Source organism: Neltuma alba, unplaced genomic scaffold (assembly GCF_004799145.2).
Source record: "Neltuma alba isolate B1F8T4 unplaced genomic scaffold, ASM479914v2 tig00013501_pilon, whole genome shotgun sequence".
Lineage (NCBI taxonomy): Eukaryota > Viridiplantae > Streptophyta > Magnoliopsida > Fabales > Fabaceae > Neltuma > Neltuma alba.
In genome coordinates, this window is record NW_021637727.1 from 1 (window position 1) to 15140 (window position 15140).

At 38.4% G+C, this 15140-nt stretch overlaps 1 protein-coding gene and 2 pseudogenes across 1 annotated transcript; 2 read left to right on the forward strand and 1 right to left on the reverse strand.

Moving 5' to 3' along the window:
• Nucleotides 1-16: 16 nt before the first annotated feature.
• LOC114737855 (uncharacterized) lies at nt 17-975 on the forward strand. Its single transcript, XM_028925840.1, has 2 exons — nt 17-214; nt 771-975. The coding sequence occupies exons 1-2, from the start codon at nt 57-59 to the stop codon at nt 973-975; spliced, it is 363 nt and encodes a 120-aa protein (XP_028781673.1). The 5' UTR covers nt 17-56.
• LOC114737852 (SAC3 family protein B-like) lies at nt 913-10897 on the forward strand (annotated as a pseudogene).
• Nucleotides 10898-12000: 1103 nt separating this feature from the next.
• On the reverse strand, nt 12001-15140 carry LOC114737853 (probable protein phosphatase 2C 35; annotated as a pseudogene).

Below are 15140 nucleotides of genomic sequence, written 5' to 3' on the forward strand. Positions count from 1 at the left end.
AAGCCTCTCTTGTTTGGAACAAATGCGATAGACGAAAAGGAGAAGGAAGAAGTATCATGTCGTATTCGGGATTTGGGAAGGAATCAGGGCCCTCTGTGCCACCCAAATCACAACCAGCCTTTGGTCATACTAACACTTTCCTCCGTCCGCCGTCTTCTTCTCTCGCAACTCCAGCTTCTCCATATGCCACTTCGCCGTCACCTCCTAGACACAGGTATTTCGTTAATTCCATTACTTTTTCCTTGTCTTCCTGAAATATTCAAGACCGTTTCATCTTGGATTCGACTAATTCTCCGTCAGTTTTTGGGAAAACCCAGTTGAAATCGAGAATCTTTTTTTTCTTCTTCCCGAATTATTGAAAAACATTAGGCGGTGATAGAGTTTGCACGTTGAATAGGGACACAGTAGGAAATTTGAGGATTTTGTTTCGTGACTTCTCGTTTTAGTACTGACATGATGTCGATTCTGAGAAGCTCCCTAATTTCATTTTACTTCAAGAGATTGTGATTCCGGCAACGGTTTATGTAGGGATCACTCTTTGTTGTATGTTGCAAGCATTGTCGTGAAAGCTCAAGTTGAAGTCCATATATTAACAAGTATTATAGTATATGATCAGGTCTTTTTCCTTAGCAGTTGCTTTATTTTCCGAAAGAACGATTCTTTGTTCCTTCTTTGACCAAATCCTCTTAGAGTGGATATAATTTGTTACTAAATGTTGCGTTGCTGATAGTACTTATTGTCTTTATATCCACTGAGTCTTCTGGTTTCAGTGCTGGGAAGAAACTATTTTATAGAGATTTGGATGCCCCTGCTCCTGAAAATCTGGCAGCAATTACAACACTTGCTGCCTCGCGGGATTCCACCACTGGCATTACAGCCAGAGTTTCTAGATCTCAAAACCCAGAAAAACCAGATCTCCTCCCTTACCATATGCAGGCAATGATGCATCCAAGTACCCCGGTCAAGCTGTTCTGAGAAAGTGAGATCATTTTATCTTCATTATTTTTCTCTATATTATGTATCTGGGGTTTTTTCCTTCAATTTTTTGCTTAATTTAAATCTGAACTCAGTTGTCGATTGTGTAGACTGATAGGCTGTTTCCTTAAGTATGAAAAGGAAAGGAAATGAGGATGTGATTGGAAAATGATCCCTGCGCCTAATTACAATGATAAACAATGTCAAAAATGATAGGTGCTCTGTGTGTGCCGCGTGCATCACATATCTTGTTTTATATGCAATAGAAAGGTTTCCATTCCCCTCTGTGTGCTAAACTGGCCTTGAAAATATACCAATCCAGGTTTTGAAATGCCAACGCTAATGCACTATTGCCTGTATTTTCAATACATATTAATAACCATGCTAATCACTTCACAATTTCTTGAATTCAAGTTTATATTATATTGATTTGACTGACGTAAGTGGTTCAAGGTAAGCAGGCTTGATTGCCTATTCCCTTTGGTAATCCTGACATCTGGAGAATCTTGTAGTAAGTAATTTTTACACATGTAATGTGCTATTAGTATGTGTATAAATCTGTCATACATGCGAAAAGAAAAAAGATGAAGAGGTATTGTCACTAATGTTTATTATCTGTTGAGGTCTGTTCTCTGTATGCCTACTTTCTGTACAATTTGGCATGTGGGGTATTATTGGGATGGGAGATAGTTTGTCGTATTGTCTTCAAGCCATTTTGTACTTACAGTCTGCTGCTCATATACTTTAAGCTCTTGGCTCTTGTGTTCCCCAAAAATGACTTTGGTTGATGACTTTATCTCATTTGCCTTTCTAATTTATTTGAGGCTTTAACTTCTGCTTTACTTGCTGATTGCAGCAGCACCTCAAATTTGCTTACTGATGGCCATAGTCAGTCACTGCATCTGAAATCACAATCAACTCCTTTGGTACCTGTAGGCTATCAACCTGTTCGGAGTTTTCGGCCTTCTGTTGCTCTTCAACAGTAAGTTTTAGGTTTTCTATTTCATCTCCTTGCATTCACTGTATTTTTGTCGTTTATGTGTGTACACTTGTATATGATTTACAAAGTTAATATTGAAATCTTGTATTGTTGAAATTGAAGTCTTGTCTTGTATTTAGGCACTATCGTTGTGCAGTAAATTGTCAAAAGATGCTTCTGTAATATTTTGCTTGTGCTTCATGAGCACTTATTCTGTATGCTGAAATGCTCTCGCTTTCCATAGCTTGTTAAACCTTGTTTTGCCATTATTACTCCTGTTGAAATATGGCAATTCTCAATGCCCTGGTCAATATTGTATTTGCATGATCTAGGAAAAACATTGAGTTCAGTTGATGATTGTTGAAATCTTCCTTTGAGTGAAAGAAAGGGAGATAAGACAGGATGAATGGGATTAATTATCAACTTTGGTGAGTTCCCTGTGCGTCTATTCATTTTAATAAATCTAAGTTACTATGGGGACTAGATGGTATGAGATGCCACCATATGGGGTTGACTGGTGTGGTATGTAAGGATAATCTTTCTTTTAAGGGTGGGTTCTCCACGGACAGTGGGGTCCCTATAATAAATGAAGAATAATACAATACAATAAACACAAGGCCAGTTCACTAATGTGTCAGCCAATATCTATCCCACCCATCACACTATTATAACACTGCCCCTCAAGTTGAAGATTATAGAAGCTTCAGTTTGTTGCGAATAAAAACAAAGTAGACACTAAAGAAAACCACAATTAGGCACCTAGACACTTGCATCATGATTCAAGAACTTCAGCAGTTACCAATTCCTCTAACATTGTTCGCCTCTCTGAAACAACTTTGAAAATTCGTGAACATGCTTACTGTAGGTGGCTCTGACATGCTTCTATCTGTTCTACTTGGCCATGTTGTCCAACTCACTTGCAGATCTGTTATAAGCTTTCAATTTACTTCCCTTGGGTAGTCCCCCCAGCCTATGATACTGGGTTACAGAGTGAGACAAAATGTTGAAGAATTATGTGTTTATTTTTGTTCAAGGATATTGTAGTTTATTACTGTCTAGGAGTTGTTTGATTATCTCTTAAGATTATTAGATAAGCCAGAGGGAAACAGGAATTTTGCATTATTGCCTCATATGGAGGATGTAAGGATAGACTCTAAATAGCTGGATTTTTTTTAGAAGGCAAGTGAAAGATTAGAATCAGTTTCTTTGGCTACCTATATTGCCTACTAGTCTCAGATCATTTATCAATGACTCCTTTTCATGGTTCAAGCTGATGTCAGGGTTTTATGTTCTTTGTGAATCATCTTACTGAACTATTAAGAAAAGTGGGGAAACCCTTGTTTCAGGCTCCTTTCATTTTACAAGACTAAATATGCAAGCGCTGAGGAGGAATGTTGTACTAAATTGGTCTAAAGATAGTCCTATTTATTGTTGACTTAAATATTGTCTCAAGTTGTTTATAAACTTATATAGGCTGCCTGCCATTTGCTGGCTTTCTTGCATGGACAATGCTTTCTTACTACCTCGGATGTCTTAAATGCCTTCCATGTTCTTTTCCTGAAGTTATTCTTGTTATGTATGTAGGCCAGCTGTAGCTTCCGGTACATTGGGTAACCTGGCCAGTCTATCAGGCAGTTATACCAGCTCACCGGAACATCAGGTCCAATCCTTGGTCTCAACCCAGGTTGTTTCTCATAATCCTCGGGGTTTTGTGAGTGAAGTTAATGGCTATCAAGTCAGAACTAGGTCCCCTCCTTTGCCATTAGTCAAATCTAACGAAGTTTTGCAGCATAATTATACTGTTGCTCAGAAAGATTTGATGAGGTAAATCACATTATTTTTTGTGATCCTACATGGTTCTTATTTATAACTTGCATAAGTTGTCAGAGTTCTAAATGTATCTGAGTTATGTAGAGTTATGACCCCAGTGCATTTGATCTTTAATCTAGATTCCCTATAGCAGTATGAAATCCTAAAGAATATTCACATGCTTGTAAATTCCTAGGAAGCATTTAATTATATGCGGATCCGAAGGTGTGAATAATAAATTTCAATTTATTTAAGGCGCTTTCATAAGCGTTTGGTTACATGTTGGAGTGCTATCAGTATCTATAGGTTGGATTGAAATGGACTTGTTGTCTGACAAGGTCATTTGTGCTGAAAGAGGAGGTATAAAGAATTTTTGAGTTAAAACCTCCTTACCAGATGTGTTTTTTAGATGTGACCAATGTACATCAATGAAGACTCTATTGGCTTCATTAAAAGTCACAGATGCTATTATTAAAAAAATTGTTGCAGATATATCGTAAAGGCCCTGAACTATCAAGATAGTTTGTGAGAGAGAATTTATACACAGGAACATTGTGGCTACCTTATGAGAACTATCAAGCTCATGAGAGTTGGTGTTTAAAGGAAAATGATAAGATTGACTTTCTTGAGTTGCAATGCTTTTTAGCATACATTATTATTTATATCTCACTTGAAAGAATAAAACAGCATGTACATATAGATAACCTGTTCTCTGGTTTCCATTTCAGGCCTTCATCTCCTCCTAATTTGGGAAATACGTCTAGCATTATAAGGAGTGGCCCTCACGCACAAGTCTATAAAAAATCTTCACCACCTGCTACAGTTTCCGAAGCTGCATTAAACAGCTCCATCAGTTCCTCTACTCCTAAAAGAACAAGATCACCTCCTCGAATATCTTCAAGTGATAAAACTCTTGAAGGAAAAATCAACTCCTCAAATGACAATTCTGAACGGTAAGTTATTAGGTACATTGGTGCCATCGTTTTTCACTATGGAGGTTCTTTGTCATCACATTATGTCTTTGATGGTCTTCATTCTTATTGTTTCTTTTAGCGAAATGTTAGCCAAGGCAAAGCGTTTAGCTCGGTTCAAGGTGGATCTAGGCAAATCTGAGCAGAGTGATTCTGATACTGCAGACAGGAAGGCTTCTGCAAGTAGAAATGAACAATCTCTGTCAGAGGAAAAATATGATGGTGGCCATTCTATACAACCAACTGTCAATGTTGCTAATGGCCATGCTTTGTCTGATTCTGAAGGCCTCAAGACGTCCAACATAATTATTGGCTTATGTCCAGATATGTGTCCTGGTATATTTCTCAGGTTTTAAATCTAAAAGAAAATTTGTTAGAACTTCTATATTTTGGTTCTATCTGATATTCTTTTTTTTTTTTTTTATAGAAACTGTATATCCATTAATCACAAAAGTTTCTATCTCATATACCCAGTCTGCAAATGAAACAATTTCATGCTGTTAAAGTCTTTTTCTAATTTGTTGTTAGAAAGATCATATTGGAGAGAGTAGTTCATTTTGTCGAAAGCCAACAAGTGTACTATTTTCTGGGGAAAAGAAGGGAATGTTTTTTTTTTTTATTTGTTCATTTTTCAGAGTCAGAGAGGGCAGAGCGTGAAAGGAAAGGGGATCTTGATCAGTATGAACGAGTGGATGGGATAGAAATGTAACCAGCAGAGTTCTTGCAGTTAAGAAGGTAATTATCATGTAACTGTCATTTTCTATGAAGCACTCATTGCTCTTTTTGGGAGGTTATTATAAATATTCTTTAATAATATTCATTAATGGGGTGAAACATGGCAGTATAATAGGACAGCAGAGAGGGAAGCAAGCTTGATTCGGCCTATGCCTGTTCTTCAGAAAACAATTGATTACCTGCTTGATTTGCTAGATCAGCCGTATGATGAAAGGTTTCTTGGCATGTATAACTTCTTGTGGGACCGGATGAGGGCAATTAGGATGGACCTGAGGATGCAGCACATTTTCAACCAAGGGGCTATAGCTATGTTGGAACAAATGGTGCTTTCTTCTTTGAATAATGTTAATGCCTTTTTGTTGCATACATGTCCATTAGTCTTTGGTTCTAGTGGCAATTAATATGTTAGACTGCAGTTTAAAGATCATGGGTTCAATATCCATTAGGTGTACTGCGTAGTAACAGAATAAGTCATTCACATCTTGTAAAATGACCAATCAAATTATAGCAGCACATAATGCTCATGGATTTTGTGGGAGAGGCTAGTTGTGGACTATGAAATTACTCTTCTATTATCAGTCTAAGCTACTTATTCTAAATCATGCTTATATTTGTTTGATTTGGCTTCAAAATTGATTCCTCATCCTGGGTGAGGTTTATTTTCCTCTTGGTTCTATACAGCTTTTGTGTTTCTGGGGTCTCAGAGATTGTTCCTGAGTCTCTGTTTGTTGCACCAATTCTGGACCTTGTATTATTTTCTTCTAACGTGCAAATATTGTGTTGGCCAAAAAATCTTGTGCAAATCCTGGTCTTTTTTCTGAATTGTGATGAAGTTTCTTCTTTTGACGTAGTTCTGCTTGGGGCGCTTATGGGTTTTTATAATTTAAGATAACGTCTGCTGCAAAAAGCATTCATTTATTGGAAATTCTGCTAGCTTAGTCAAGAAATGCATCTGTTAGGTGGTATATAAATGAAGCATATTTGATTTTAAATATTAATGAAGCTGCTGGTTGCTCTGATTTCAGATAAGATTACACATAGTTGCAATGCATGAATTATGTGAATACACAAAAGGGGAGGGCTTTTCAGAAGGATTTGATGCTCACCTGAACATTGAACAGATGAACAAAACTTCAGTAGACTTGTTTCAGATGTATGATGATCACAGAAAGAAGGGAATAAATGTGCCAACAGAGAAGGAGTTTCGAGGCTATTATGCTCTCCTTAAATTGGACAAGCATCCTGGTTATAAAGTAAGTGATCTGTATAGTAAATCATCTTTAAGGTTTCTATATGATAATAGATAGATTGGTGAAAACTAGTTCTGCTAGGTTGAACCGGCAGAGCTCTCTCTTGATCTTGCTAAGATGACTCCTGAGACCAGGCAGACTCCAGAAGTTCTGTTTGCCCGCAAAGTAGCAAGGTTGTAATTTCCACCGAAGTTAATTTACTTGGCTATTATGTTTCCAGTCTGATCATTATTTTTCCTTTGCCTGTGCAGGGCTTGCCGAACTGGTAATTTTATTGCCTTCTTTCGGCTTGCTAGAAAGGCAAGTTATCTTCAAGCGTGTCTAATGCATGCTCACTTTGCAAAGGTATGTATCATTGTTACTTTTTGTGTTTAGTGAATTGCATAATGTGTTATGGGGCTCAAAACAAACCATGAACCTAGGGTAATATTTGTAGACTCTGCATGCACTTCCCTAACTTAAGTGGATGAATACATACAGGTGCTCTTGGAAAGTGCTACTTAATTGAAGGCAAGCTAGTGCATTTTCTTTTTCTAGGATGAGACGTATATGGTTTATTTGCTCTATGAAATTAATCATTTGATGCATGAAAAACAAACTATACTTAATTACCAAAAGAAATACTAAGCATGAACCCCCCCCCCAACAAAAAAAGCAACAAAAAAACCCAGTTAAGTTCATTGATTTCACTTTTTGCATTGTCTAAATAACTGTTATTTAATTTTCTCTTATGGTGAATCAAACTCATTTTTTTTATATGCTTTGTCATCTTCACCAGTTGCGTACCCAGGCACTTGGTTCTTTACATGCTGGTTTGCAAAATAACCAAGGTCTCCCTGTTTCGCATGTTGCTAACTGGCTTGCTATGGAGGTAATTTTCTTGCTTTGACTTGGAGAAATGCTTTTTCTCTTCATTCTTTCCTTTTGTCTTGAGGAGGGCATTGGGTGGAAGGATTTCCGACGTCGTCTTACATGTGGATTTGTCACCAAACATAGGATGAGGACATAGACGGCCTGCTAGAGTATCATGGGTTCTTGGTGAAAACATTTGAAGAACCATATATGGTGAGGGAAGGGCCATTTCTCAATATTGATAATGATTATCCCACCAAGTGTTCCAAACTAGTTCACAAGAAAAGGTCAGAAACGATAATAGAAGATGTTTCACACCCTCAGATCAAGTTGTATTGCCACCTGTTGAGACAACAAACAAGATCCAGATACAGAAGAAGTATGAGAATGAGCAACAATCTGTCAAAGAAGTTAGTTCAATTGAGAAGGTTGATGAAGAAATGGCCGACTCTGAAGCTATTTTGTCCCCAAAGGATGGTAGATCTGGAAGGAAATTTCAGGAAATGCCCATTGCAGTTGAACATAGTGAAACTGATCATAGTTTTACTATGCCTTTTTCGTCACCAATTGGCTTCTTTAATCGTGGTATACCTGAACCACAGCCAACCAGATCTGTACTTACTAAGCGTACTAACTCTGATGCTATATTCACAAGCTCTCCTAAGAGAATCTTTCATTCAGAGCTGGATGGAAGGCTCCTTGAGAGTGTGACAAAACTGTCTCCATCAGAAAGTTCAAGAGGATATGGCTTTCATTTTTCTGTGGCTGATACTGTGCCCCAAGGTGCATCTCAAGATGAACCTCTACTCGTTAACCAAGTAAACGAAGATGAAATTGACGAAGCTGAAGAAAATGATCTAGATGAAGAAATTTCTGCAGCTAAGCTCAAGCTATTCTTAAGGTTTTCTAGCCTTGTTTTGTTGCCTATTTTTTTGTTACCTAACTTGCATTTGTTATGTTTGTTACTTGTTTGAAGTCAATCTATTTTATATGTCTACCCTGTCAGGTTATGGAAGAGACGGACGTCAAAGTTGAGGATGCTACGTGAACAAAGGGAATTTGCAGCAAATGCTGCATTGGAGTCGTTGTCACTGGGACCACCTATACGACATTACATTGGTGTAAGATTGCTAAGCGTGAATTTAAACCAATTCTGCTGTGCATTTTCTTTTTACATTAGCTGCAGGGTTAGTGAGAGTTTTCTTGTAGGGCTGATTATGATTTAGTGACCCCTTTATTGGCACTTTTCCCCTCTTTATTTTTGCTCCAATTTATGTTTGTGTATATATATAACTTTTACATAACTATCAAGACCTTTACCGATCCTTAACTTAGTATAATGTACTGACTTCCTTATCTTTTTTACTCTCTATGTAGCAACCAAGCAACTTTGACAAGTTTGACGTTGATGAAGCCGTGAGAGAGAGATACGAAAAGCAGGAAAAGTCCTGGGCAAGACTTAATATTTCAGAAATGGCCGGTGACATACTACGAAGAAGAAACTCAGGTGTCAAATGTTTGTGCTGGAAAATTATCCTCTGTTCTCAGGCGGACAAAGGACTTAAAATGGGTGCAGCAGGCTCGTGGTTGATCTCAAAGCTCATGCCTTCCTGTGACGAGGATGTGGTTATTTTCTTCCTGGCCTGACAATATGGAAGAAATGGGTTCCTGGGCAATGTGGTGCTGATCCTATTTGCTGCTTCTCTGTAATTAGGGACACATCTTTCTGTGTGGAGATGAAACAGTATCTGGGGCAAGTGCAGTTTTATTTCTTGTATCTGAGAGCATCCCATGGAAACTTCAAAGAGTTCAACTCCATAATATTCTCACGTCAATTCCCACTGGTGCTCACTTACCCCTTCTGATCTTATGTGGTTCATATGATAAAGGATTTTCTCCTGTTATAATTAATGAACTGGGCCTTGATGATATTGATAAATCCCGCGTTAGTGGCTTTCTGCTTTGTCTTCCCTATTGAGAATCAACAGATAGAACACTTGGGTGGATTTTTCAGTGACAGACGATTAAGAGAGGGGCTGGAGTGGCTGGCAGGAGAGTCACCCTTGCAGCCCGCCCTACAGTATGTGAGAGTGCGAGAACTTGTTCATACCTATCATAGTTCCTTGTTGAGGGTACTGTGTAGCTCCAATAACTCGAGGTTGGGTCCTACTGACTGTATCTCAGTGTTCAATGAAGCTTTAGATCGATCATTACAGGAGATTGTTGCTGCTGCTAATGCAAATCCTGCTGGTTGGCCGTGTCCTGAGATTGGTATGCTTGACCAGTCTAGTTATGAGGATATATTGCTGAAAAACTACTTGCCACCATCAGGTTGGAGCTCCAATCCAAAAATAGGACAAATCATCAGGGCTTTCCAAGATTGCAAGCTCCCCTCGTTTGGTGATGATCTATCCTGGTTGGCCGTTGGCTCTAAAGCAAAACATGACATTGAGAACCTCAGGTTAAGGCTTGAAAGTAGCTTGATTCATTACCTGACCGATACTAGTAAGATCATGGGAGTCCCATTGGCAACAAAAGAGGCACATGTCATGCTGCAGTCATGTGCTAGACTCGAGCTTTGCGGCTCAAATTACCATATAGTTCCGCAGTGGACCATGATCTTCCGTCGAATCTTCAATTGGAGATTGATGAGTTTATCCAGTGGCGAAGTCTCTTCAGCTTACATATCAGAACAGACTCGCGTTTCTCCTCCGAGTTCAGATATGGATGTGAACTTTGAAGCTAATTCGCCTTCATTATTTTATCAAAGTGCGTCTTTGGATGAGATAATTGAAGTTGGATGTGGCTCTCCTATCCTCATGAAGAGTCAATCAAGGCCTCTTCAACTTTCACAGAACACAGATGATGTGATGAATGAAACTGTTAGCCCAGGTGATTTGAGGGATTCTGCAATGGATGAACTGCCCAGCGTTGATAACACAGTTTCCTCACATGGATTAGACAATGCTAGAAGTGAAGTCCTAACAAATGGCAAAGCAAACAGCGAAGCTGAGAAGTTAAGCAGACTACTGGAGCAGTGCAATTTGCTGCAGAATGTCATAGATGAGAAGCTTTCTCTGTACTTCTGATCTGCTTAATGATTTTGTGATGCTTGTATTTTACATTACGCTGGACCAATATATAGAGGGAATTGCGTCAAAAGAAGAAAAAAGAGGGAGGATAAGAATATATGTTAACCCAAAGCGTGTTTTTAGGCAGTTTTGTCCAGAAAATGAGAATATCATGTTTATCTACCCTCCTGTCTGTCTCAACTCATGTACAAAATGCAACTATAATACAAATGATAACCACTAATTCTTGATCGACATAAACCTGAATTTAGATGAATTTAGTAGTGTTTGGATTAGTTTTTTAAAAGTGATTTTCCAGTATATAGGTAAGTAGGTGACAAGGGTTTTGTCTTGATCAGTATAAAATCATTTTGTTTAGCTGCTTTTGAAGTGTGCCAAAATAAGCAGCATACGGCATTCAGAATCCATGGCTACTCCTGGGTTGGGGAGCCAAGGTTTGTAGCTTGTACGAGAATGAAAACTCCAAAGGAGTTAAAAAAACGAAGCCAAGGTAAATGCTCGCTAATCTTATGCGGGAAATGAAGCAAGAATTGGATCAACGAATCACTAATTCAACTGTCAAATCATTAGTTGAAGCGACTAATTAAATCATATGAGACGACGCTTGTTTGATATCCACTGATCTAGTTTCATCGCTTCGCTGAGATTATGCGTATCTATAAATCATTGATTATATGCAAATTGGAGCGGACTTTTCGAAATAACCGCAATATACACAGGTGACAAGTATAATTTTGTCAGATGTATTGATGATGATTCATTTAACAAGGCATTTCAGAGCTGCACAGATTTGTGAGAGAGAGAGAGAGAGAGATTAATTCCTTAATTCCATACTGCTTCTATACTATTACAAGTAATTTTTTTAATCCCGTTTAACAAACTGATAATGTAAAAGAACTTATTTATTGTCAACACTGAGAATTCAACATTTTGGAAGGCCACAAGGCATCAATGAATCTAGTAGAGAGACGTGGAAAAAAAATATCCAAAATGTGTTGGATTGAAAACTTGATTCCTTCACCTACCCAAGGAAAGGAAAATTAATAATTCGGCATTTTACATGGAATTGATCTTGCAATGCAAATAAAAAACGCAGATATTGTTCTGATTCACACAACAATGGAGCCGATCCAGCATCTGCACTGAGAGAACATGGATCTGCTTTGGATGCTAAAAAAAGGCAGTTCTGCCGACCCAGTTTGCCACCTTGTGTGTTTGAGTTTCCTCAGTTTGTAAGCACCCAGTGTGCTGCATAAGTTCCTTTTCCCGGAAAATCTCTAAGCAATTTCTACATGTTTTGTTATCAAGTCCTCCAATGAAAACATCCCAAGTAATATTATTACAGCTCAGCATCACGTGAATCATTTTTTTCGCCAAAAGAGGACTTGGATTTAATATTTTCATTGGAGAACTCAATATGAAACATGTCAAATTCTTTACCTTGATCTGACCCTTCCTCCTTAATCCCGAATTGTCTTTAGGTTCCCTCTCAATGTTAAAATCTGGAGGGGCAGAGCCATCCCAGGAAACTGGCTTTGTGTGCTTCTCATGTGGTTCTATAATCTGAAATAGAAAAAAATTAACATTGACCAGTTCAGCTTTCTACATTCCAAAATGGAAGCCTTCAGCTGCCTAAGATATGCTCCTCAAAGCAGGAACCTTCAGTTGCCTAAAAAATAAAAATAGAGTCAGCATTTTTCTTGGTAAAAGGCAACAAATATATTGAATTAAAACTGAAGCTTACATAAGATAAGCCATTCATATAACTTTTTATTCTTGGAAATGAATGGATCGTATTACAAGTAGAAATGGTCTTCCAAAGAGGGCAAGATCACTTTTGACAGCATAGCAGCTCTAATACCTATATTTGAGTCAATGGAAGAATCAAGCCACCATTTGAAACTTGCAATATGACTCATATGGAGCCAGTAAATATACAACAGTAATTCAAAAGAGTAAAACAGAATGAAGAAACCTACCACGTGGGAGAAATTACAACAAAACTTGATGAAGCTTCCATAAAGCCTCTCTTCAATCACTGTAAATGGAAAGGGAAGGACTTAGTGTTGGGGATATTGTAATAAACTAGTTCTGAGCCCTTACTCAACCAATCTAAGTTTTGAACTGAAGTGGTCACCGACACTTATACTAGGGATCATAATCAGAAGACACCAAAAAAACAAAAAAAGGCACTAACCTCTTCAACCGGTCTTTGGCATGATGGAGATGGGACAATTATAGCTGGGCTTCTCATTGAACTACGTTCTGACAGCACTGTTGATCAGAGAGCTCACTCCTCACAGAACAATAAACATCCGATGAAGTGGTAGTAGATACTTCAGAAGTTCCTCTCCTTGCCCGCGTTGCCGTACTAACATTAATATTATCTACTCCAACTCCAGACGTACCTGCCTAAATGATCAAAACAAATATTAGTGGGCATACAATATACAATAAATGCACGATAGCAAATTACTAGCTTAGAATACCGACCCAGGAGAATTTTCACAATAAAAAGTCGTTTTCTTGCCATCTGTATTTTCTTAGGTGGTCAAAAATATTGATGGGCATACAAGATTTATTTAACATATTCATAAAAACCTATATGCAAGAATAAAAACATTAAAATTAAAAGAAGCCCTTGAATTGTTCAAGTAATCCATACATTAGATAGGCCTTTGATCTGAACTATGATAATTGTTATATCATCTGTTCGGTTTTCATGTTCCAACCATAGTTTATATGCCTCTCCAGCAATGGCAGCACATGCTTCACCAGGATCTGTGTAGCTTGCTGCCTACATTATAAAAGTATCAGAATTTATCAAGAGAAATTATGAAGGAGGTAACAACAAAGTACATAGCATTTCAACTATGAACTTTATATAATGACTACAAGCCAGGTTCCACTATACATAAGCACTACTGTGAGAAGAGAGCTTATCATGTAAGCTTTACTGGCTTAAGCATGGTCTAAAATAATATCCCCCAGCGATCCTTAATGAGAAACCTAAAGTTGCCAAAAACATTTGATTAGGGGAGGATATATCTATGCATCAATGTTTTCAAGCCTTTAATAGTGAGCCATTAACAAATGTCACAAGACTTCCACTGACAGCAGACAAGTCAAATTCAACTATTCAACTAATAAAAATTGGTCAACAGCATAAACTACTATCTCAACAAAAATACTTCGTAACTTGAAGACATTGAAAGGACCAAAAGAACTACCACGAAAACAAGTTGCATGCCGTACCATGTTAACAACAGTTTGGCTTGATAGGAACTCAAATATGCCATCACTTGCCACAATAAAGAAAAGATGATTAGGTGTCAGCCGAACCACTGACACTTCTGGAGTAGCAATGACACCAATAGTCTCTGCCAAACTATCCCCTAAACTCCTTGTAAATGCAGTTCCAGGATACATCCCATTTGGAACCCACAACCTTGGAGGATCGCTTCCCTGACTCTCTTCATCACCCCATGTTTGGACATCCGGATCCTTTAGCCCTTCCACCTGATCAACACTCAACACCCTTGCACCCAAAAGTTTCACTCTCTCATACTCATCTCTCCGAAACGGTGTCTGATCATTAGACAAGTTCTCAGCAACGATGCAATTCCCATCCTTTACTGCCAGCACCGCTCTGGAATCACCAACATTAGCAACATAAAGTGTGTCCCCAACAACAAGCACTGTGATTGCAGTAGTGCCACTCATAGAATCATCAATATCACTGTTGTGTAATTGGTAATTCGTTGCCAAGAATGCTGAAGTATAAGCTTTACCGGGGTCCTCCAACAATGCAGGGTCATTTGATAATGTTTCTATCAACCTATCCCTAACAAAATTCGAACACTGGCTACCACATTGACCATGCCCATCATAGACACCGAAAATGGAAAATGGACGTTTGGGTTACCTTGAATCTGTGTCCTAATACAGAAAGTATCCTGGTTTTCTTTATCAGGTGAATCAGGGTAGTATCCTTGCTGTGTGAGAAACGAGTATTCTAAAACGTAGTTGTGGGAAGGAACAGGAGCAAACTTCAATGAACTTTGAGTAAATTTGTGTTTCCTTTGGCGACGGCGAGGGCCGAGTCCGCGGCAGCTGCTAGTACCACCACACTCCGACGGCGGAATGTAGCCGCGACAACACTTGCCATGGACACAACCCATGTTTCAAAGGGAACCTCGAACGAGACAAATAATCCTCACCTAAGGCTTACAACACTGGTGGCTCATATATACAGGTAAGCTGATTCTGGGTAGGAAGAACCGGTAGGTGTTTCTGAAACTCAACATTCTTAGAAACATGAACAAACCCTAGACACGGAAATCAGGAAAGAATTACCATTTCGCGAAGAAAGCTGTCCTAACAGATTGAGATAAACACGGAATTGTTCGAAAAATTACGGAGAAATCAAACCCCAGAAGAAGCTAATCACTCGAGGATCAGAAAACCCTAAAGTAAC